At 39.7% G+C, this 24,953-nt stretch overlaps 1 protein-coding gene across 1 annotated transcript; it reads right to left on the minus strand.

Annotated features, from left to right (window-relative positions):
- Positions 1 to 3,535: 3,535 nt before the first annotated feature.
- LOC113524822 (NACHT, LRR and PYD domains-containing protein 12-like) lies at positions 3,536 to 24,319 on the minus strand. The gene is made up of 11 exons (XM_053242080.1): positions 24,203 to 24,319; positions 21,415 to 21,531; positions 17,958 to 18,074; positions 17,516 to 17,564; positions 17,071 to 17,275; positions 14,210 to 15,968; positions 13,157 to 13,330; positions 12,194 to 12,367; positions 7,210 to 7,383; positions 6,874 to 7,047; positions 3,536 to 4,472 (listed from the first exon to the last, which is right to left on the minus strand). Exons 2-11 carry the CDS (start codon positions 21,528 to 21,530, stop codon positions 4,466 to 4,468), a joined length of 2,949 nt encoding a protein of 982 aa, XP_053098055.1. The 5' UTR covers position 21,531; positions 24,203 to 24,319; the 3' UTR covers positions 3,536 to 4,465.
- Positions 24,320 to 24,953: the final 634 nt, after the last annotated feature.

The following is a 24,953-nucleotide window of genomic DNA, read 5'->3' on the forward strand; positions in this document are numbered from 1 at the left end:
AAACCAGAACTCGAACTAATGCTAAAACAAACTTATAGTAGCCTAATGGTTTAGTTATGTTAATTTTAAAGCATGCTTTAAGCTCATACTAATGATTTAAGAATTGATCAAGGCCTAAAACTGGACAAAGTTTAGTTTTTATCTTTTTTTTTTTTTTTTACAAATTTACAAGCATGCAAATAAATTATAATTAAATTATAATGAAATGATTATTTTATTATAATAACACTGTTGTTGTGAAGGAGTATAGCTGTAAAAATACATGTTGCTGTGTCGTCAGTGGTGTTTATAATGAAGAGTGATGTGACTGGGTTTGGCCACCGCGTGACGCTGTGAGACTGTGTTTAAATTTAAAACACTGTCACTACATGCGATAAATTACAATCTGCTCTGAATGTAATGGAACAAGGCCAGTTCTTTTGTTTTTGCGATACACTGAAGGCATTTGGGTTTGAGATCAAAAGATGAAAATGAGATGATATATCAAAATTTCAGCTTTCATTTCCTGATATGTACTTCTAAGTGTGTTAAACAACTTACAAAACTTAGAACCTTTTGTTTGAACCCACCTATTTTTCAAGTGACCAAATATATTGGAACATGTGACTGACAGGTGTTTCTTGTTGCCCTGTTAGATTGATTGTTTAAACAATTAACAGCTCTGAACGTCTACTCTTGGTTTGAGCCCTGGGTTTCACCTGTGACAAGACCAGAGCGCTGTCTATGGGAGAAAATAAAGTCATTTTGAAGCTGAGAAAAGAGGGAAAATCAACTGTAATATTATTTCACACTCAAAATATTAAAGTGGATATTTATATGGGCCAAGGACCCTAATGTAACTGTATGCTTTCATATTCATTCTTCTAACAGATTTAAATTCTAACTGATTTTTAACATTATTGTTTACAACTTCTTCTTCTTATACTTTGATATAGAAGTCGATGGCAACCAATAAAACTTTTCCTACACCTCGGAACTTTGGTACAGTGTCAGCTACCTTCACAGCAGTTTTGGTTTAAACTCTTCTAGTGTCTCCAACAGGGAAAAGTTGGACATACCATTATAATATTAACTCTGCAATGCTAAGCTTTAGTAACATGATTACATACATCAGAATGAAGAAAAAGTGTGATATCTGTGACTTTAACTGTGTTGGTTGTTGGTGCCAGATGGGCTGGATTGAATATTTCAGACTGCTGAACTGCTGAAATCCCGGGATTTTCACATTCCTTTTTTCTCCACAAAGAAGAAGCCTGCAGAGGCTACATAACACATTAATAGGCTACACAACAATTTATATAATAATAAATTCAGTAATAAAATGTACTCTGAAGCGGTTTCAGATGGTTTGTATTATTCTTTGTCTTTATTATTTTGCAAAAAGCAGTCATAAATAATAAAAGTGATTAAGCAGTCATATCAGAATATGTTTGAATTGTACAGAAGTGTTTCCTAGATAAATTCAGCATCCAAAAGATTTATTTAAATAAAACTTAACCAGGAAAACCAAAATGCTTTTGTACTATACAGAAAATTTAACTTCACTGGGGCACAGGTGCAATAGCAGGTACACAGTGCATCTCATATGCATATGGTGTTCTCTGTACTCGTATCATTGCAAGTTCCTTCTTGTAAGGTTACTTGCCAAGTTTATAATTCCCAAGGGAAGCAAGTCCATAGATTGTGTACTTGGTATTGGAGGTTCCTAGTTTGTCAAGTGGAGAGTAATTCCATCAACTCACCCTCACCTGAAGGGAGCATTCCACTCTTCTCCAGGAGAGAACCATGATCTCAGACTTGGAGGTGCTGATTTTCACCTCAGCTCTTCAAACTCAGCAGTGAAACATTCAAGGCATGTTGGAGGTCCAGTTCAGATGGTGTCAAAAGAACCACAGCTGCAAATATCAGGGATGTTAATTCTAGATCCCCATATTGGCCATCTCTTCAACCTTAACTGTGTCCTGGCCATGAAAATCACAAATAATTGTGGAGAAAGGACACTCTCAACAGAGCTCAACATCCACCTTCAATGGTTTTGACTTCATACCAAGAATGTACGTGCACCTTTCACTGCACTCATGCAGTGGCTTTGGACATTAGTACAACATGGACACCTTATTAGAGAACTGATTTATATAAAACATGATCATTTACACTCTCACACACATGTTCATGAAAATATGGCATTATGGGGACATTATATACAAAACGATCAAAAACATGCTTTCATGTAAAATCAGATAACGATGCGATGTTGAGTAGCAACACACTGAAGAAACAAATACAAATAAGGATCTATAAAAATCAGCTCTAAATAGCTACAATGAATGAATGCGTATTGGTGTAATCATTGTGATGATGTGATATCTCTGTGCTCTGTGTAGATGCTGAAGGATTTGAGGTGAGACTCCTGTCATACATCAGTCCTGGTCCAGTAATATGACTAAATGCTGTAAGAGAGAGAACAGGACAGAATGACAGACAACTTTCATCACAGTCAGTCATATAAAATATCTACATAAAAAGACAATAAGTCAGTAACTCACTATAGTGTCTTCAGTTTACAGTGTGGATCCTTCAGTAGATCATTGAGCAGCTTCATCCCTGATTCTCCTATTTTATTATTGTACAGATTCAGTTCAGTTATGTAGAAGAAGTCTCTTGATGCTCACAACTTTGTTGTTTGAGGGGACATTTAAGATATAATTTTTAATGATTACAACATTGAGGACAGGCTTAGCAAGTTGACTTTTTTAGTTAGCAACATCACTGACATTAATAGTTAGCTGCTTAAACACAACCGTCTTGTTGAATCATGTATTTGAATCATGTATTTGTGTATAGCGTGCTGGGTATTGTAGTTACACTATATCAATGAGTGAAAACAGGAAAACAATACAAAATCACAGATTCTACTAACATGCTGACAGTGACAGATACAATATCATACAACAGAATACTACATACCATGATAAATAATATTATAAATAACAATACTTGTATTAATAGATATTAATATTACATAAAATATTAAATTTGATTAATTCTAGGAATGTTCCTTTAAGTCCTGTTTTGCAGACACACTCATGTTGGAAGACTCCTTCTCCAGATTAAAGCAGGACACACGTTTACTTCACTGCCAATATCACTATGTTAAATCAAACCCTGTATCAGCACACACTTCACTTACAGGACGTCATCAAATAACCTGTATACTCTAAAACTTCAGTCAACAACTATAAAACTGTTCTGCATCTAGTGTAAATTCAGTGTGTTTACATATTAATATTTTGCATTTTGATACTCACTGTGTTTTTACTCCTGAAAAGTTTTTTCTTCCCCTCTTCACAAAATGGAGCTGCTCAGATTCACTTTTATATACACTGTTCTGCAGAGTGGGGAGGGCAGCACAGAACAGAAACACACACACACACACACACACACACACACACACACACACACACACACAGGGAATAATCCCAGCTCAAATACACACATACACACAGGGAGTAAAGCTCACACAGATACCACAAACTCTTGTGTTTTAGTGTTTTATTTATTTTTGTGTTTTGTTTATTTTGTGCTACACACGCTGTAGATGAATATATCAACATGTTAACAAAATTATATTAAATCACAGGTATATATAAAGTGCATGTACATTCTTCATTTAAAATAATCTAAATATGTTAAAGTTAGATGCAGTTACATAGATTATATGAAAATACAGCACAAAAGATGTGACTTTATAGTATAGCTATTTCACTTGTTTTATCTCAAGAGCTTAGTTACACTCATATGCATGTTTAGTGTAAGAAGCTAGTGTGGGCTTACAGAATAACTGTGAACTGATAACCAGAGATGAACATTATCAATCTCTTAACATCACCATAATGATTATTAGCAGGAAGTAAGACAGTTTTATTTCACACTTCTGTTCTTCTGAGACTTTCTGTGATCAATCTGATATCATAACATTCCAGCTGGTTCTAGATTGTTTAGCTTAAGGTGTTTGTTACAGTCCCATGTACAGGAAGTGAAGTCATGGGGAGAGTGCTCAGTGATGTGAGCTGAGATTTGGACAGTAAAGACCCAATAACACATTTTAATATAGAATCAATAAGGTGCCAGTTCTGCATTTTTCCACAAAGAAATATCAGGTTTTTGTCTGGCAGAAGAAACCTACTGGTCTGGACCCAAGTGTCAGAGGTGAGGTCATTTAACACCATGACAACAAATCAGGGAACAGAGTTGTTAACATAATGACCAACATAATCTCTATCACAGATTAACATACAACAAACAAAGTTTTGAAAACTATATTTGAGGAAAAAAGGATTAAATCAGCATTAAATATCAGTTCTGTGATAGAGAATCAAATGTATAACTTTCATGTTACAACAAACTGAAGGATTCCATGTTGAGCCAAAATGCATCATACATCAGTCCTGGTGAGGTAGTATGACTAAAAGCTGTTAGAGAGAGAATAGGATGGAATGACAATGTTAATCACAGTAGGTCAACAAAGTCTTTATGAGCAACATTAGTGGTGTCACGGAAAAAAAATTAACCTCATTTTATAATAAGTTGACAGTCCCTTTAAAATTATGCTTTATCGCTTTGCTTTGAATGCCTGTGCGTGAATGCAGTTCCTGCACGAGAAGTGAATCTCTCACTTACTGAACCCTGCAATCATCAGTGACCTTTATTTAACATTCTGTCTGAAATCCAATAAAAATATCCATTATTGCTTAACGTTTCTGAACATGTCCAGTGATTGGCCTGTATCGAATTTACACGTGACGTACTCACTTTGAATTCTTAATAAGCAAACTGCCGCCATCGAGTCAAATGGACGAGTTGATGAGATGTCTTGAAAATACGAAAGCGGATCTCAAAAGAGAAAAATAGCGAAAAGTAAAGTTGAACGTCAGTCAAATTTGTTGACAAAAATTCCCAAGCTCATGGCATATTTTAACACAGGCGTAGGAGAAGAAGAAGAAGACGAAGATCATGGCGAAGGGGAAATGCGATCACCACCAGTTCCTGGTAGGTCATATGCTAGCAGTAGCTAGATGCAGTAGGCTATAATTAGTCAGCTAATTAACTCGTTTTTCATCTTAAAATAGTTGAGTTTGCAGTAGTTAGCCACTACACACTGGAGTTGTGGATATAATCATTTTTTATGATCCATCGCGATTCTGATGTGAACGATTCTGCATAAATGTAATTAAATAGGCATATCATACATATTAGCAAACTGTTGTATTGTAAATAAAGTACTCTTGTTATAGGCTATATTAATAAAGAAAAGTTGCGTATGCCTTTCAGGGCTCTACAATGCGACCATTTCAGTCGCATTTGCAATATTAAACAAGAAGTTAATATTAAGGAACTTACATTGTCTGACTTAAACAATATTGCCTGATTTTGATCTATTTCGTCAACATAAATAGTTTCAAACAAAGTCCCCAAAGATCTAGGGAGCACACTGCCAGAGCTTAGCCGCTGACTCATAAGGGATTTTTCATCCCGGAAAAGCCGAAGGAAACCTTTGTAAAGTACTCCCTATGATCTGATTAATTTATAGCATTAAAAGAAACATGTTCAGACAGTAACATTTTGTATATTGTTTCTCACCCTGGCCACAACCTGTTTGCACTCCTCCCTTCAGGCAGACGTTACAGATCTCTGTGCACTAGGACATCTAGGCATAAAAACAGTTTTTTCCCCCATGCCATCTCCAGCTTAAACAGCTAACACAGGAATCATTACCTGTGTTTTTTTATTCTATAATTCATTTCTGCAATTCATCCTCCATCTCTAATTACTACCTCTTTCTCAAGTATTATGTAAATACATATGTATATCTCTCTATTTATACAGCTGTATATAGAGTAAATAATGCACAAATCTGTACATAAATCTTCTATTCCAGATTCATACACATTATTATTTTTTATTATTTATTTTTTTTATTGTTAAGTCTTATTATTTAAATGTTTTTTTTTGTTCTCATGTAAAATATGTATGTATGTACCAAGAGCACCTTAAAGAAAACCACAACAAATTCCTTGTGTGTCTGCATGCACACTTGGCGAATAAAGCTGATTCTGATTCTGATATGAAATTATAAATGAAAGAGTGAAATTTTATATATGAAAGTTTAGATCCTTTATTGCATTTATTTCTGAAAAACAAAAGGCCAATTTGTTTGCAAGATGGAGCCGATGTAGAATGTAGTTCTAAATAGCCTGTGCCCATGATCTGATTAATTTATATAATTAATAGAAACATGTTCAGACAGTAACATTTTTGTTTATTGTTTATATCAAATTATAAATGAAACAGTGAATTTTTTACATGAAAGTTTATTGCATTTATTTCTAAAAAACAATTTGTTTGCAAGATGGAGCCGATGTAGATAGTAGTTCTAAATAGCCTTTGCAATATATGTAGGACTATGTGCATAGTTCATGATATTTGTGTATATTGTACTTGAATCTTGATGACTTACTGGTTTCAATATTTTGTTATGGCATTTATTCCAGCAAAATAAAAGGCTGATAACTTGCACTTTGTGATTATTAAGATTGTGTGAATGTAGGCTGTAATTCTGGTGGATGAAGGGCCCCACAAGAGGTAAAGCCCAGGGTTAATGTGGCCCTGCCCCTCATATAGTGCATGTTGATGAGTGTAGAATCTTAAAACTGTTTCAGAAATTCACCTGCGTATAAATACTGAAAGAGCACTACAGAACAAATCTCTTATCATCTATCTTTGTCTGAAACACACTGGTGTGTGTGCATGTGTGTGTGTGTGTGTGTGTGTGTGTGTGTGTGTGTGTATAGAGACAAAAAGTCAGTAACTCACCGTAGTTTATCCAGTTTACTGTGTGGATTCTCCAATAGATCACTGAGCAGTTTCAGTCCTGATTCTCCTGTTTTATTTCCGTACAGACTCAGTTCTCTCAGGTGTGATGAGTTTGACCTCAGAGCTGAAGCCAGAGCAACACAACCTTCAACTGTAATACGGCAGGAACTCAGCCTGTAAGAAAGAAAAAGTTCTCACGCGTAACACACTCAGGTTTACCACTGAAAACATCAACTACACAAAATCTTTATATACAGAACATTTACTCTCCATCTCACACACACAACGATGAAAATATATAAAATCGTTACAATTAAAAGTAAGTCAGTAACTCACCGAAGTATCTCCAGTGTACAGTGTGGATTCTCCAGTCCAGCAGAGAGCAGCTTCACTCCTGAATCCTGCAGGTTATTGTCACACAGGTTCAGTTCTCTCAGACTGGAAGAGTTCGAGGTGAGAACTGAGGACAGAACTCTACAGCTTTCCTCTGTCAGATTACACCCACTCAGCCTGGAAGAGAAATGATGAAATATCAGAACACTGATCTCAAACACACACACACACAGCCATAATACACTTACTCTTTACCATGTAACAGAAATGTGAGTGTGTTTCTCTCACACACAGAAATCAGAGGACAGGACGCCACATCAGCACATTTACAGGAGCAGCGACGTCTTTCTGCACTCCACAATCTCTCAGCTACAATTTATTATAACACCATTAGCTCATGTACATAACACACACACGTGAGAGAGAGCAGCCTACAAACACCACACTCTGGTCTGTGTTCACATGCTTGAGCACCGGTTTGTGAATGGAGGGCAGAGCCGGAGAAGGTAAGTGGTAAGGAATGCACACCTGTGGGGAATTGTAAAAATGAGTGTTCTTTGTTTCCGTGAGTGGCAGTGAGGATAAAAAGGAGAAAGACAAGTGCCATGAGAAAGAGAGAGCTGACCAGCACAAAGCCGTGCATGTGCATGTCTGTGATTTAAACACTGAAAAGCAAAAGTAAAGTTGCGAATAAAACCGTCTGAGTCATCCCAAGCCTGCTTCCCACTTCCTCATACCTCTGGCCGAGATCGTCAGATCCTTCACCAGCCTCAACGAGACCCAGCATCAGGCCCTCGTCCAGCTACACCAAGACCAGGAGCGGCGCATCCAGGCCCTGCTTGAAGCCCAGGCAGTCATGTGAGTCCAGCAGGTCCAGGTCCAGCAGGCAGGTGCTCCAGCAGCACCCCCAGCGGCTGCCATATGCTCGGCCCACATCACCCTCACAAAGATGGGACTGCAGAACAACCCGGAAGCCCAGCTTGCGGCCCAACAGCTCCCTGTCGTGAACCTGCTGGAGTACATGCACCTGAATCGGATGATATTGGAATGGGTCAGCCACACCCCTGAACAGCACCATCAGCATTTCTGCTCACTGACCATCAGCGAGAGCGGTTGCCTGTTCACATTCTCCCAGAAGCTCCAGGACGCCTGCTGAAGATGTCTGCTGGCAGAGGGGCACGACACAGAAGTAGTCTTTGTGTGCATTCCTTACCACTTACCTCTACTCTACTAGGTGTGCATTCCTTACCACTTACCTCTACTCACACCCCTCTTACTGTCCTTGGAGACTTCAACCTCCCTGCTGACAAGCTCCAGTCCTCTTGCCTTCTCCCTCTTCTCCATTCCTTTTCCTTAACTTTCAACAGCTGTCCTCCTACACATAAAGGAGGTAACACCCTGGACCTTGTCTTCAGTCGTCCCTTTCCTACTTCAGACATCTATGCTACCCCTCTCCACATCTCTGACCATCTCTTGGTATCCTTCACCATCACCCTCCCTGTCCTGCCTAAAACCATCAGCCATCTATATTTCTCTCCCACTCGTAAAAACCTTCACTCTATCTCCCCTTCCTCCTTAGCTTCCTGCACTCTATCACCCCTTCCTGTCCCTGACTCCTTTTCCTCCCTACCATTAGAGCTTGCCACTGACACTTTCCTCTCCTCACTTTCCTCATCCTTGGACCTCCTCTGTCCTCTAACCTCTAAACCCAGGAAGATTTCCAGCCCTGCTCCTTGGCTATCGGATGTGCTGCGCAGTAATCGGAGAGAATTAAGAACAGCAGAGAGGAAGTGGAAGAAATCGCAACTCGACACAGATCTGGTCTCCTATCGTGCTCTCCTGTCCAAATTTTCATCTGAAGTGACTTCTGCTAAGACTGCCTTCTACAAAGAGAAGCTGGAATCCTCTGCACAAGATCCTCGCAAGCTCCACAACATCTTTTCTTCACTGCTCAACCCTCCGGCTCCTCCTGCTCCATCCTCTCTGACTGCTGAAGACTTTGCCACTTTTTATGATGAGAAGATTGGAAAAATCTGTCAGACATTCACTTTTACTCCTACTCCTACACTACACACTGAGGATTCTCCTTCTCATTCGCTGACACAGTTTTCTAAACTAACAACAGAAGAGATCCTGCAAATCATCTTATCCTGCAATCCTACCACCTGCCCATTGGATCCAATCCCTTCGACAATGCTCAAGACCATCTCTCAAGACCTCCTCCCCTTCATCACCACTATCATCAATGGCTCCATAACATCTGGTCATGTACCGACTTCATTCAAGAGAGCAAGAGTTATTCCCATCCTGAAGAAACCCACTCTAGATCCCTCTGTCATCAGCAACTACCGACCGGTATCACTTCTCTCTTTTCTTTCTAAAACCCTTGAACGGACTGTCTATAATCAGCTGTCTTGCTATCTCTCACAGAACAACCTCCAAGATCCCAATCAGTCTGGCTTTAAACCAGCACACTCCACAGAGACTGCCCTTTTGGCCGTCACTGAGCAGCTACATGCCGCTAGATCAGCCAAACTGTCTTCAGTTCTCATCCTCCTTGACCTTTCAGCAGCGTTTGACACGGTGAACCACAAGACTCTCCTATCCACCCTCATGAGCCTAGGAATTCATGGTGCAGCATGGCAATGGTTTGCTTCCTACCTGGAAGATCGGTCATATCAGGTGACATGGAGGGGATCCACATCTGCTCCTCGCAGACTCTCCACTGGTGTTCCACAAGGCTCAGTACTTGGTCCTCTCCTGTTCTCCCTCTATACCTCTATATCCGGGGCCGCAGGTGTGGGAGTAAAGCCTGGGCCGGTGTGTTGACATTGTGGGGAGCCCGGGCATTTCTGGGACCAATGCCACTTGATGGAGGTGGGGGCATTATTCCAGATCCCCGACATGCCTCAGGCCGCCCCCGATCAAGCCGGGACATACTGTATACCGGTGAGCGTTCCAGGGGGGACATACCATCCATTGGTGGATTCGGGCTGTAACCAAACCTCAATTCACCAATGCGTGGTACAAGGTGAGGCATTGGGGAAGGTGATGTGTGTGAACAGGGATGTTCAGGAATATCTACTGGTGCCAGTTGTCATCAAATTCTGTGAGCAAAGTCATATAGTGGAGGTTCCAGTTAGTCCTCGCCTCACCCATCCACTAATCCGGGGAAAGATGTCTAGGGTTCCAAGCATTAGCAAAAGAAATGTTTGTGGATGGGTCCTGCAGTAGTGAGAGACAGTGTGGAATGTGCGCAGCATTGGCTTGTGAGGCAGTGCCGGGGCTGTTGATGTCAGCTCCACGTCAGGGGGGCACAAAGAGTGTGGAGGGCCCCGCTCCTCCCCTCTTGGAGCAGTCGCACAACGAGACCCTGAGGCATGCCTTCGACCAAGTGAGAGTAGTTGATGGTCAGCAAATTCAGCCTAAAGTTGTGCTCTCCCATGCTTATTTTTCAATTATAAAGAATAGGTTATGTTGAGTGATGCAGGACACTCAAAAGCAATAAGAAATGACCCAATTGTTGGCCACAAAGAGCCATCGGGAAGGGTTATTCCAGGCGGCTCACCATAATTAGATGGCATGGACAGACACTTAGGACAGAACAAAACGCTGAACTGGCTCATGGCCTGCTTGTATTGGCCAGGCATTCACGGTTCGCAGGTGGTGTGCGTCAAGTCACAAATGTCGGCTGATGAATCTGCCAGCCACTCCAAAGCACCATTGCACCCACTTCCATTAATCGAGGTCCCCTTTGAAAGAATTGGGATGGACCTCGCCAGGCCCTTGGACTGGACTGCACGATAGCATCGCTTGGTGCTAGTACTAATGGACTACACGACATTCTAGCGACTCCTGGAAAGAATCCTCTGTCCACATGCTGCTTATGCTGCTGCCTACATGATATTATCTACAGCAATGATTGGCAGTGGCACATTCAGCATCTGAGGGCTGTTCTGAGGTCACTGAGGTGGGCAGGGCTCACGTCAAATCCAAAGTGATTGGGCAGATGGAAGTACAGTATCTGGGTTTCCACTGGGGTCATGGGCAGGTGCATCCCCAGGTTGATAAGACAGCAGCGATTGTGGTCTGCCCGAGACACAAGACCAAAAAGGAGGTGAGACAGTTTCTGGGTCTGACTGGCTATTATCGTAGGTTTGTGCCTAATTATTTGGATGTCACCGGCCTGCTGACTGATCTCACTAAAAAGGGAGCACCAGATCCAGTCCATTGGACTGAGTTGTGCCAGCAGGCTTTTGCTCAAGTAAAAGCTGCACTCTGTGGCAGACCACTCTTACATGCTCCTGACTTCTCTCTCCCTTTTGTTTTACATACAGATATGTCAGACAGGAGACTGGGGGCCTTGTTGTCCCAGGCAGTGGAAGTGGAGGACCACCCAATGCTGTACATCAGCCGCAAGCTCTCCATGCGACTAAGTACAGAACAATAGAGAAGGAGTGCCTGGCCATCAAATGGGCAGTCCTCCCCCTCCGGTACTATCTGTTGGGATGGGCCTTCTCCCTCTGTTCAGACCATGCCCCGCTCCAGTGGCTCCACTGCATGAAAGATGCCAACACGTGGATCACCTGTTGGGATTTGGCACTTCAGCCATTTAAGTTTGAGGTGGTTCACAAGCCGGGGTGGTGCAGATGGCTGTGGCAGATTTCCTCTGGGGGAGTTGCCTCCCACTTCCTCATTCCCAACCCAGAGAAGTCTTTGTGTTATACCCCTAATACAAACACAAGTTCAGCTATAAACAACTGTAATTGCAATTCATAATTACAGTTGTTAATGTGTTCATGATGTATAATTAATCCAGAAAATCTGATTCTCACATACATATCTACTGTAGATTTGTGAAATTTAAAGCATATTATAAAATATAAAGCTACATAAAACGCAGTTCAAATATAATAAGTATATGACAGGCGCACACACACTCCATCATGTCTCTATGTAATCTTTAGTGATAAACTGATGATCTGACCTCAGTATCTCCAGTGTACAGTGTGGATTCTCCAGTCCAGCAGAGAGCAGCTTCACTCCTGAATCCTGCAGTTTATTGTAACTCAGGTCCAGTTTTCTCAGACTGGAGGAGTTTGAGCTGAGAACTGAGGAAAGAACTCTACAGCTTTCCTCTGTCAGATCACACCCACGTAGTCTGGAAGAGAAACAATGAAATATTTTACTTATTCAGCAGCTCTGGGGAAATTTTTGCTGGAGAACATTATAGGTACCATGTATCCACAAAGAGGGGGCATCCTTTTATTAAAGTACTTCTAGAGTAACCTGAAGAATGTTACAGGAGATATACATCACTCATGCAAACCATCAAATGGGCACGACCAGCCTTTGTTCCTTCTCTCTGGTCTAACCCGCACACTGGGTGGACCATGAAAGAGAGGAACTTTAGGCTCTCTCGGGCTGATCACCCTTAAAAGGCTCAAGTCATATTCCTCTTGCAATCTCTACAAACTGAGCAACTGTACTGAGTAAGACTCTACATCTGGGCAGGAAAAAAATAATACTATCGTTTCTTCAAAATTTTACCATGCTCAGAAAATTACTTGGCAAACTGCTTGTTAAAATCAGCATTATTTTAAACTCAGGGAATCACATGCACCACCATGAAATCCACCCTCTCTCACTCTCTTTGATCTGTCTTTAGTCTCTAATCTCTTATCTAAGCTAGTCCATAGCTAGTGCTGAGGATGACGTGGCACTAAATGCAAAGGAGCTGTGCTGCGTTGGGTGGCATTTGTCAGCGTACCCATGTGTGTATGAAGAAAATCTGTGTTACTGAAACTTTCGTAAAACCTGGCAGTGTTTTTTGTTTGGTTCAGTTTAAGCAAATATTTACACATGACTTTACTAAAAGGCCCAATTATTTAGTGTCTGTGAGTTAGGGAAGAGGTGTGTGTGTGTGTGTCTGTGTGTCTGATGTTCTTACTCCAGTTTCTCCAGTGTACAGTGTGGATTCTCCAGTCCAGCAGAGAGCAGCGTCACTCCTGAATCCTGCAGTTTATTGTAACTCAGGTCCAGTTCTCTCAGACTGGAGAAGTTTGAGCTGAGAGCTGAGGACAGACCTCTACAGCTTTCCTCTGTCAGATTACACACACACAGCCTGAAAGAGAAATGATGAAATTTCAGAACACTGATCTCACACACACACACACACACACACACAAACACACAGCCATAATACACTTACTCTTTACCATGTAACAGAAATGTGAGTGTGTTTCTCTCACACACAGAAATCAGAGGACAGGAAGCCACATCAGCACATTTACAGGAGCAGCGACGTCTTTCTGCACTCCACAATCTCTCAGCTACAATTTATTATAACACCATTAGCTCATGTACATAACACACACGTGAGAGAGAGCAGCCTACAAACACTACGCTCTGATGTGCGTTCACGTCTCTACAGACACTACGCTCTGATGTGCGTTCACGTCTCTACAGACACTACGCTCTGATGTGCGTTCACGTCTCTACAGACACTACACTCTGATGTGCGTTCACATTTGTACAACCAAAGCTGCAGATATAGTGCATTTTTATTAAAGAAAATAAAGAATTACATAACTATAAATGCCTCTTCAACTTGAAATTTCAACTCATCGACTTAGGGTAGCCTTCTACCAATTCCTTCACCATGTAGGAATGATGTCAAAACCAAAACCAAAAATGCCCCTTTTCTACTTTTTAAATTAGTTTACAGCAGTATTGACTGTAGATCAGTTAATATACAGACGCAGTACTTGGTTAAATCTATAACACTGATCATACTTATCACTGTTTTGAGAAGGTAATCATCAACATTAGAGTTGTCACTGTTAGCCAGCTAGCTTGTTGCTAACGCTACTCACTATTGTACGCTGTTTGTTTAAAAATGATTAGAGTACCCATTAACAAGTATTAATTCAAACAGTGCAATTCATTGTTACATTAAAATAACAAAACATGCAGTAATACATTTATAAATAAAAATACTCACTCAGCTTTTCTGGAGGTTTTGACCACTGGCAGCAGCCTCAGAAGACATTCATCTGATGGATCATATTTACGCAAATTAAACTCATCCAGCAGCTGTTCTGAGTTCAGTATCACAAACACAAAAGCTGACCACTGAGCAGGAGAGAGGCTGGTTCCACTGAGACTACAATAATATTCTCTGTTCAGGTAAGTTTGTACTTCCTGCACTAGAGAACGATCATTCAGTTCATTCAGACAGTGGAACAGATTGATGGATTTCTCTGGAGATGGATTCTCCCTGATCTTCTCCTTGATGTACTTCACTGTTTCCTGTTTGTTGTGAGAGCTGCTTCCTGTCTGTGGCATTAAGCCTTGGAGGAGAGCCTGATTGGACTCCAGGGAGAGACCCAGAAGGAAGCGGAGGAACAGGTCCAGGTGTCCATTCTTACTCTGTAAGGCCTTGTCCACTGCACTCCTGAGGAAATCAGACATGTGTGACTTGCTGAAAAGATCAGACAGATCAGTGGTTTGTTCTGTCACACTTCTGCTGATGAAGGACAGAAATGCATATAAAGAAGCCAGAAATTCCTGAACACTCAGATGTACAAAGCTGAACACCTTCCCCAGGTGAAGCCCAAACTCCTCTCTGAAGATCTGGGTACACACTCCTGAGTACACTGACACTTCTCTGACATCAATACCACACTCTCTCAGGTCTTCCTCATAGAAGATCAGGTTTCCTTTCTCCAGCTGTTGGAAAGCCAGTTTTCCCAGTGCCAGGATACTCTCTCTGGTCTGCTGAGGATCAGGGTCACATTTCTGATGGTACTTTTGGTCCTTGTGTTTGATCTGAAAGATCAGGAAGTGTGTGAACATTTGGGTCAGAGTCTTGGGGATCTCTCCACTCTCTGCTTCACCCAACATTCTCTCTAGAACAGTGGCTGAGATCCAGCAGAAGACTGGGATGTGGCACATGATGTAGAGGCTTCTTGATGACTTCATGTGTGTGACGATTTTATTGGCCAGCTTCTGATCACTGATCCTCTTCCTGAAGTACTCCTCTTTCTGAGGATCAATGAACCCTCGTGCCTCTGTTACCAGGTCTACACTCTCAGGAGGGATCTGATTGACTGCTCCTGGTCGAGAGGTTATCCAGAGGAGAGCAGAGGGAAGCAGATTCCCCTTGATGAGGTTTGTCAGCAGCACATCCACTGAGGCTGACTCTGTCACATTACACAGTCTCTCATTGTTCTGGAAATTTAGAGGAAGTCGACACTCATCCAGGCCATCAAAGATGAACATCACTTTGTAGGACTTGCAGTCTATTAATTCTAGTTTTCTCATTTCTGGGAAAAAGTAATGAAGAAGATTCATCAGACTGAGAGTTTTCTGCTTCATCAGGTTCAGCTCTCTAAAGGGAAGTGGAAACATGAAGGTGACGTCCTGATTTGCTTTTCCTTCAGCCCAGTCCAGAATGAACTTCTGCACAGAGACTGTTTTTCCAATTCCAGCAACTCCTTTAGTCAGCACAGTTCTGATGGACTTGTCTTTAAAGAGGTCATTACATTTGATGGGTGTCTCCTGTGTTGCTGGTCTCCTGGACGCTGTCTCAATCTGTCTCACCTCATGTTCATTATTGACGTCTCCACTCCAACCCTCTGTGATGTAGAGCTCCGTGTAGATCTCATTCAGAAGTGCTGAGCTTCCAGGTTGTGAGATTCCTTCATTAATTCTTTTACATTTCTCTCTCAAATTGGATTTTAATGTTTGCTGGTGCAGTTCTAATAAACAAAGTAATAAAAAAAGAATAAGCCCTTTTAAGCAAAGTAAAAAATATTATTTAAAACGTGTTTTTAGTTATCTTTTGTTACAGATAAACAGCAAAGCATGAACTACTTTTTCCTGAAAATATCAGAAGTCTTAAATTTACAGCTTTACCCCTGACTGACACTGGAGACTCCTTCCATAAATGCTCAATAAAAATTTCCTTAAAGAAAATTTCACCACATCAATGATTACATGTTTTATTTTAATCTGTTTATGTGGAATGTCCACTGTTGAAGTCCCTGTGAATGAGCTGTTACTATAGAAATGATAATGTATTAGAAAGAGAGCATTAATATAAACCTGTGATTTATAGCTGCACTACTGTCTGAGTGGCTGTTATAGAAAATTAATCAACACCTTCTGACCAATCACAACCCAGAATTTCACAGCACGGTGGTTATAAGTGTAAGTATGGACCAGTGTCAGGACTAGAGCAGGATACAAACCCAGGATCTCTAGGTATAGGTCTAATGCTCTACTGATGGAGCTAAACACAGATGAGAAGACCCAAAAGCAGAGGCTGGTATAGGAGTACGTTGAGTGGTTTAATTGGGGAAGAGCAAAAAAATGACAAGGAATGACAGCAGGGTGACTTGTAGCAAAAGGCAAAAAATCCAAAAGGGAAAAAAAGGGAAAAAAACAGGCAAGCAAAAAACCTCAAACAATGCAATGCTCAGAAGACATAAAAAAAAACCAAAACAAAAAAAACACAAAAGCTAGGGCAAAAATTCCCCAAAAGAAACAAAACAAAGATCCAAGGCAGGATTTTATCAGTCACAGTCCATAAAAAAAGAACTAGCAAAGTAGACATAAACAACAAAAAGCAGAAGAGCAGGGCACAGACTTACACAAGGCTAAAACCAAGGCAAAGCCTGAGCAAAGACTCTAACAAACAGGGCAACTTAAGTACACAGGAAAATGAGACACAGCTGAAACACATTAACTAGTCTGGCGCTCTAATAGAAGGTCCTCAGGGTCGCCATCAGGTGGCCAAAAGGCAGAATACAGTCTGAAACCTGACAGACCAGTAGTAAAGTCAAGGCCAAGAGCTCTTACTGTCGTGCAGTGTGTTAGCGAGATCTGTGTGGTTCATGTTCTTCAGGACGTGCAGTGTGATCTTCAGTGCTCCCTCTCTGACACTCTGCAGATCCTCCTCATCCTCCACCTCCCTCTCAGTGCATGCTGGGTAATCTGGACTCAGGCGCTTCCTAAACCTCTTCAGCTCATTCTTTATCAGTGTGATGACTTTGTGTTCCAGCTCCTGGTTAGAAACACACAGTAAGATATCTACATATTAAAACATTACACAGTGAGAGACGCTTTTATTTTATGAAAAGAAAAAAGTCTCTGTCTATTACCACAGTTACAACTGAAATTCTGTCTGAATATAATTACATAAGCTTCATAATATTAAGATATACACATAAAATAGAAAACGGTAAATTGCTATTATCCTTAAAAACTGCAATTTACAAGTTACACACGTTAAAAAGACACACACCTTGAATATGGAATCCAACTGATTTCTCTTTGATTTCTTCCTTTGTGGTCTATGAACAAACAAACCACATCATGCAATAAGGATTATATGTACTCATAGTTACACAGGACACATTTACACAGACACAGATATTTAACACTATCGTCTTAACACGATACATTGAGTTCAGGGTTTATTAACTAGCAATAACATATTTAGAAACAAATGATTTAACAAACTAATAAAAGTTCTTCTGTAGCACCACATAGCCTCGAGCTCAGGGACTGCAGGCTGAACTGAACTCTTAAAACAGTTTTCCTCACTGCCAGTCCGAGAGCTACAGCACTGCACAGTTTAGTGTTTTACTGCTTCAGCACCTGATAAAGCTCATGTAGAGCTTCATAATGAGACGAGTGAGATCGATCAAGTGGAACACTGCTGTAAAACACCTCGCTATACTGACCTCTTAACAGCAGAACTGTCTCCGTCTCGGAACTCAAATGGACGATCCATTGACTCTTCACTCTTCATGGACACACAGCTGGGTTTTGGGGAGTCTGATCTCTTTCTCTTCATCATTCTAGAACAGATATAATTAGATCCAAAAAGTTAAGAGTAATATCCATGCATATCCATGATAAAATAATGTAATTGTATATGGATGATTGTATAATCACTTTGAATAAGCGTTAAACAAAACCACTTCCAAACCTAGTGAGCAGCAAATCACATAAAATAATAATGAAATTAATAAAGCCAAGCAAAATCTGTGGAAAAAAAATGCGGTTAAATGTGCAACAGTCTTTTTTATTTATGTAATTTACAAATAATCTGAAAGGGTTAGGGTTAGGGTGCAGAACATAATTTTTTTTTTAATCATTTAAGGCATGGCCTCAGCACAATGTCAGGTGGCAGAGACGATGTTAAGAGTTTTATTTCTACAACAGGCAAACAAAGCCAAAACATAAGGCATGGTAGCATTCAGGTGATGTGCAAACAGAGTAACCAGGGCCAAAGAAAAAGGAATAAACCAATAAACCAGAGCAAAAATCATAACCAGAAAACACTAAAGCAAGCTAATAAGGATAAGTATCACAGGTATTAGACACAGAGCATATACTTCACAATGCGGTGGAATGAATTTCCTTATGTATTGCTGGCAGTGATTGTGTGAATGAGTCCAGGTGTGTTCAATCAGTAGGAAGGCGAACGTGAACATGATAGAGTTCATGATGGCTGTTGGATGTTGTAGCCTTCGGCGGCCATGTTTGTAGGCTGCTCTAGGTTCTGGGAGTTGTAGTCAGCGGCCATGTTTGTAGGCTGTTCTGTGTGACGCAACGCTGATTCCAGCATTGACGTGGTCTACTGTACTAGTGTGTTATGAGGTTGGAAAACTGAGAGGAAAGAATCATGCCTGAAGCCTATAAGCTCCCAGTGTAGCCAGACAATTCTTGTTTAAGCAAAAAAAAACTTTCAGTGCTTTATAGATAATTGGACTATCTTTGAGGGTAAGGCTGGCCTGTTAGGGCGGGACGGTGTCCATCCCACTCGGGAAGGTGCTGCTCTCATTTCTTGCAGCATAGCACCTAGTCTCAGAACAGGCCTAGTTAATCGGTGACAATCCAGGGCCAAGGCCAGGGAGCAGACAAGCAGGCTAAACCGACCGTCTGCTAGCTGCACTGAGTCGTCACTTAGGTTCCACCGTATTGAGACTGTGTCTGTTCCCCGAGCTAAACAAAATTATAGACATACTCAGACAGTTTGTTTTAGTAATCTAATTAACATAAAATTAAATCAAACCGAATGCATAGCCAGCACCGTTGATCTGAAGCTAGGACTGTTGAATATTAGATCTCTTACGTCTAAAGCGCTTATTGTTAATGAAACCATTACTGATCAGCAGTTTGATGTACTGTGTTTAACAGAAACGTGGATTAAACCAAACGAGTTTGTAGCATTAAATGAAGCTAGTCCTCCCGGGTACAGTTACATACATCAGCCCCGTCTAACTGGCAGAGGAGGAAGCATCGCAGTCATTTATAATGATAATCTAGCCGTCACACAAAAACCTAGTCATAAATTCAACGCATTTGAAGTTCTTTATTCTAACATAACATACGTAGCCACTAAAAATAAGTCTACCCAGGTGATTCCAGTAATTATTATTTACAGACCCCCAGGGCCATATTCGGAATTCCTATGCGAATTTGCGGATTTCATCTCTAACCTGGTTGTTTCTTTAGACAAGGCATTAATTGTTGGAGACTTTAATATTCATTTTGATAATCCAGAAGATCCTCTGAGAACAGCAGTTGTGTCCATTCTAGATTCTGTAGGGGTTAATCAGAATGTAATAGGACCCACCCATAGTGGTGGTCACACTCTTGATTTAATACTAACATTCGGATTAAATATAGAAAATATAGTCTCATGTCCACAGTCTGAAGCTATCTCAGATCATTACCTCATCTCATTTAAAATGTGTATTAATCATAATATATGCACCTTACCACTTCACTGTGTCAAACGTACGTTCACGTCAACAACTGCACAGAGTTTTATCAGTAATCTCCCAGATTTATCAACCATGATTGGATCACCGTCTGATCCCGAAGAACTTGACCAGGCAACTGAATGTTTAGAATCAACTCGCTAGATAATGTAGCTCGACTTAAAAGAAAAATAATTAGGGAGAAAAAGCTAGCACCCTGGTATAGCGATCACATACAAACTTTAAAACAGACCACTCGAAAACTAAAACGTAAATGGCGTCAAACTAAATCAGTAGTATTTCAAATAGCATGGAAGGAGAGCCTATTGAGCTATAAGAAAGCTCTTAGTGCTGCTAGATCAATGTATCTCTCCACCCTAATTGAAGATAACAGAAATAATCCTAGATTCTTATTTAATACTGTAGCAAAATTAACTAGGAATAAGACCACAATAGAAACACGCACACAATCATTATATAGCAGCGATGACTTCATGAATTTTTTCAATGGTAAAATTGAAAATATCAGGCAAAATATTCAGACTATTAATTTAAAACCAGACAGTTTTACAACTAACCCTGTAGATGATAATATAATATCAGATCAGCAATTCGAATGTTTTACTCCCCTTTGAAAGACCAAACTAATTTCATTAATTTCCTCTTCAAAATCATCAACTTGTATACTAGATCTCTTACCAACAGATAATTCGATAATTCCAGAAGCAATTGAACCTCTTCTAAAAATAATCAATTCTTCCCTTAGCACTGGCCAAAACATTTAAACTAGCAGTTATCAAACCAGTGATTAAAAACCTGACCTCAACCCCTGTCAGCTGTCCAACTATAGGCCAATATCAAACCTCCCCTTTATCTCTAAGATCTTAGAAAGGGTTGTAGCACAGCACTTATGCTCATATGTACATAGAAATAACATTCATGAAATGTATCAGTCAGGATTTTTCAGTCAGCCTCATCATAGCACAGAGACAGCGCTGGTTAAAGTGGCAGTTTTCCTCACTACCAGTCCAAGAGCTGCAGCACTGCACAGTTTAGTGTTTTACTGCTTCAACACCCGATAAAGCTCATGAGGGACTTTATAATAAGAAGAGTGAGTTTGTGCAGGTGGAACACTGCTATAAAACACCTCACTATCAAGTGGATGATCCATTGACTTGCCATTATATTCTTGCTAGTATCATATCTCATGTACTATCTTACCTTTTTTGCACATTTTATTCTTACTCTTCTATTTATAATGTCATTTGCACTGTAATTCACTTGCCATTTTAGTACATGAGAGCTGCAGCACTGCACAGTTTAGTGTTTTACTGCTTCAGCACCTGATAAAGCTCATGTAGAGCTTCATAATGAGACGAGTGAGATCGATCAAGTGGAACACTGCTGTAAAACACCTCGCTATACTGACCTCTTAACAGCAGAACTGTCTCCGTCTCGGAACTCAAATGGACGATCCATTGACTCTTCACTCTTCATGGACACACAGCTGGGTTTTGGGGAGTCTGATCTCTTTCCCTCCATCATTCTAGAACAGATATAATTAGATCCAAAAAGTTAAGAGTAATATCCATGCATATCCATGCTAATATAATGTAATTGTATATGGATGATTGTATAATCACTTTGAATAAGTGTTAGACAAAACCACTTCCTACCCTAGTGAGCAGCAAATCACATAAAATAATAATGAAATTAATAAAGCCAAGCAAAATCTGTGGGGAATAAATGTGGCTAAATGTGCAACAGTCTTTTTTATTTATTTAATGTACAAATAACCTGGAAAATATGCAGAACATAATTCTTGAAAAAATAATGATTTAAGCCATAGCCTCAGCACAATGTCAGGTGGCAGAGACGATGTTAAGAGTTTTATTTCTACAACAGGCAAACAAAGCCAAAACATAAGGCATGGTAGCATTCAGGTGATGTGCAAACAGAGTAACCAGGGCAAACGACAAACAAATAAACCAATAAACCAGAGCAAAAATTGTAAGCAGAAATCACTATAGCAAGATAATAATGATAAGTATCGCAAGTATTAGACACAGAGCATATACTTCACAATGCGGTGGAATGAATTTCCTTATGTATTGCTGGCAGTGATTGTGTGAATGAGTCCAGGTGTGTTCAATCAGTAGGAAAGTGAATGTGAAAGTGATAGAGTTCATGATGGCTGTTGGATGTTGTAGCCTTCGGCGGCCGGGTTTGTAGGCTGTTCTGTGTGAAGCAATGCTGATTCCAGCATTGACGTGATCTACTGTACTAGTGTGTTATGAGGTTGGAAAACTGAGAGGAAAGAATCATGCCTGAAGCCTGTAAGCTCCCAGTGTAGCCAGATAATTCTTGTTTAAGCAAAAAATCTTTCTGTGCTTTGGAAAAAAATTAATAAAAGAAATATAGTAAAACAATAATCATCACTGTGACTGCCTTTTCCAAGATGGAGTATTTTATTACTGGGTGGGATGGTGACATAGTTCCTGTTTCCGCATCGTTTGCCAGGAGTTTCTTGCCTGTGTTGGCATTTAAACTATACTGTTTCTTCATTTTTCGTCAATAATTTGTTTCATTTCGTTATCATTTAATCGTTTTCATTTGTTGTAATTTTCACTGTCCCTTCTGCTGTATTTTCATTTTTTCATTCATATTTTCATTTATTTTCATTCTTTCACATCAGCTACTGCACAGAATTTTAGCAATAATCTCCCAGAGTTATCAGCTATGATTGGATCACCATCTGATCCTGAAGAACTTGATGAGGCAACTGAATGCTTAGAATCAACATTCCACTTAAAACAAAGATAAACAGAGAGAAAAACTAGCACCCTGGCATAACAATCACACACTTTAAAACAGACCACTCGAAAATTAGAATGTAAATGGGGTCAAATTAAGTTTGTAGTATTGCAAACAGCATGGAAGGAGAGCCTTCTACAGAAAACTATAGAAAATCTCTTAGTGCTGCTAGATCAGTGTATCGCTCCACCCTAATAAAGGATAACAAAAATAATCCTTGATTCTTATTTAATACTGTAGCAAAATTAACTGGGAATAAGACCACAACAGAATCATGCACACAATCATTATGTAGCAAACGATGACTTCATAATTTTTTTCAATGGCAAAATTCAAAATATCAGGCAAAAAATTCACTGTATTTCTCATATGTGATCTTTTTGAAGCAGTGTACAGTAAATTCAAGCTTTCATGTAATTAATACAGTAATGCATTTTAATTGTTGGGAAGATAATGATGTGAAGAAATTATCTGTGTTTTCATAACGCCTTTACATGAAATCATGTGACTTCTTTTGTTTATTGACATTTCTAGACAAACCTGTTTCAACACGTCACAAATGTCTGTTTTGAATTGCTGTAAACATACACCACCCTTCCAAATACATTCAGCTCAGCACTTCCGTTAGACATCCGTTAAGTGAGAAAAGCACTTCTATCATAGATTTTATATAACCCATTCCACTTGAACAGTGGCTAGCATTAAAACAAAATTTCCCAAACTTTTATTTAATCTTCAGCAATCCTCAGGCAAACTAGTGATAGATTGTTTAGCTACTTGAAAGAGTTTATGTTTAAAAACGCACTCCTCTTAGGAAAGTGTACTGTTAATAGTGACTCTGTGTCAGTTTAATATAGTGTGATGGTATTACTATTAAGAGATTGATTAATTTTCGGGAAAAGTGATTTAAAAGGCATTTAAACATTTGTAACACTGCTGTATTGTAGTTATACAGGATGAGTCAAAATGCTAACACTTAATGAGAACATTTTTCTTTACAGTTTTCTTTTCTTTACAGTTCTGTGGTAATGAATTTTTGGTGAAATGCCCACTACATTGTGTTTGGAGAAAAGACTAGTTGCAGTAATTAGTAACCCAACTTCCTTGTGTGTTACAGTCATGTTAAAGTGTTCATTATAGTGTCATATGTGTTAACACTTCTTTAAATCAAGCTGTATTGTGACGCTGAGTGTAAACTCTGTAAAGACTGTCAGACAACACAAAACTAAAACATACAATCTGACTCTGTATCATTAAACAGTTCACTTAAAATCATGCTATCGAATTACAAAGTAAATTGTTTAATTTAGTCCTCATCTAGTGAGGAGTTACAACATTTTTATATTTATATACAGCTTTTATACCTAAGTTATATATTTCTATACAAATGTAAATTTACTTACTGTGTGGCATCCAGCAAACTTTAGTTACAAAAGTGGCACTGCCAAGTAAACCGGTTTGATCTGTTTTACCTTCCAGAGAGTGGAGTATAAAATGGAAAGTAGATCGCTCTCTCTCTCTCACTCACACACACACACTGTTACACAGTCTAGTGTTGGGAAAGAAACAGAAAGTGTGCATGGAGACTCCCAGGTTTATAAAGAACACACCTGCTGACTTTCTCATGATTTACAATAGATAGATAGATAGATAGATAGATAGATAGAAACTTTACTGATCCAGAGGGAAACATTCACAGATAACCATAAATACAGAAGGTGCAAAAAAAGTTATATTGTGGGAACTTTATTTACATTCAGTAAACATTTGGTAAATGACATCAAGCAGGTCTAATAACAAACAAACCCCTCCCCTGGCTAACATCCTGCAGACAGGTTGCTACTGCATGATCTGCCCAAGATAACAACATCAGAACTTATAAAACATAGTTTTATAAACGTATTTGTGTTTATAAAATGTTCTTTTACTGAAGCCAAACTACCAGTGAGTTTCACAAGAGCGTGCCCATCACTGCTGTCAGTGATTATATGCAGTGATTATTAAATTTTATCAAATGCTATTCACTATTTCTAACAGCTAGTGAAATAGTATTAGTTATAAAAATGAGGAAAAGCTTTTGGCTTTTAATAGCTACTTCTACCAATTAACTTACGCTTATAACTTATAACAACACTGTGTGCTGAATAAAATGTA

This window comes from Pangasianodon hypophthalmus, chromosome 19, assembly GCF_027358585.1.
Source record: "Pangasianodon hypophthalmus isolate fPanHyp1 chromosome 19, fPanHyp1.pri, whole genome shotgun sequence".
Taxonomy (NCBI): Eukaryota; Metazoa; Chordata; class Actinopteri; order Siluriformes; family Pangasiidae; genus Pangasianodon; species Pangasianodon hypophthalmus.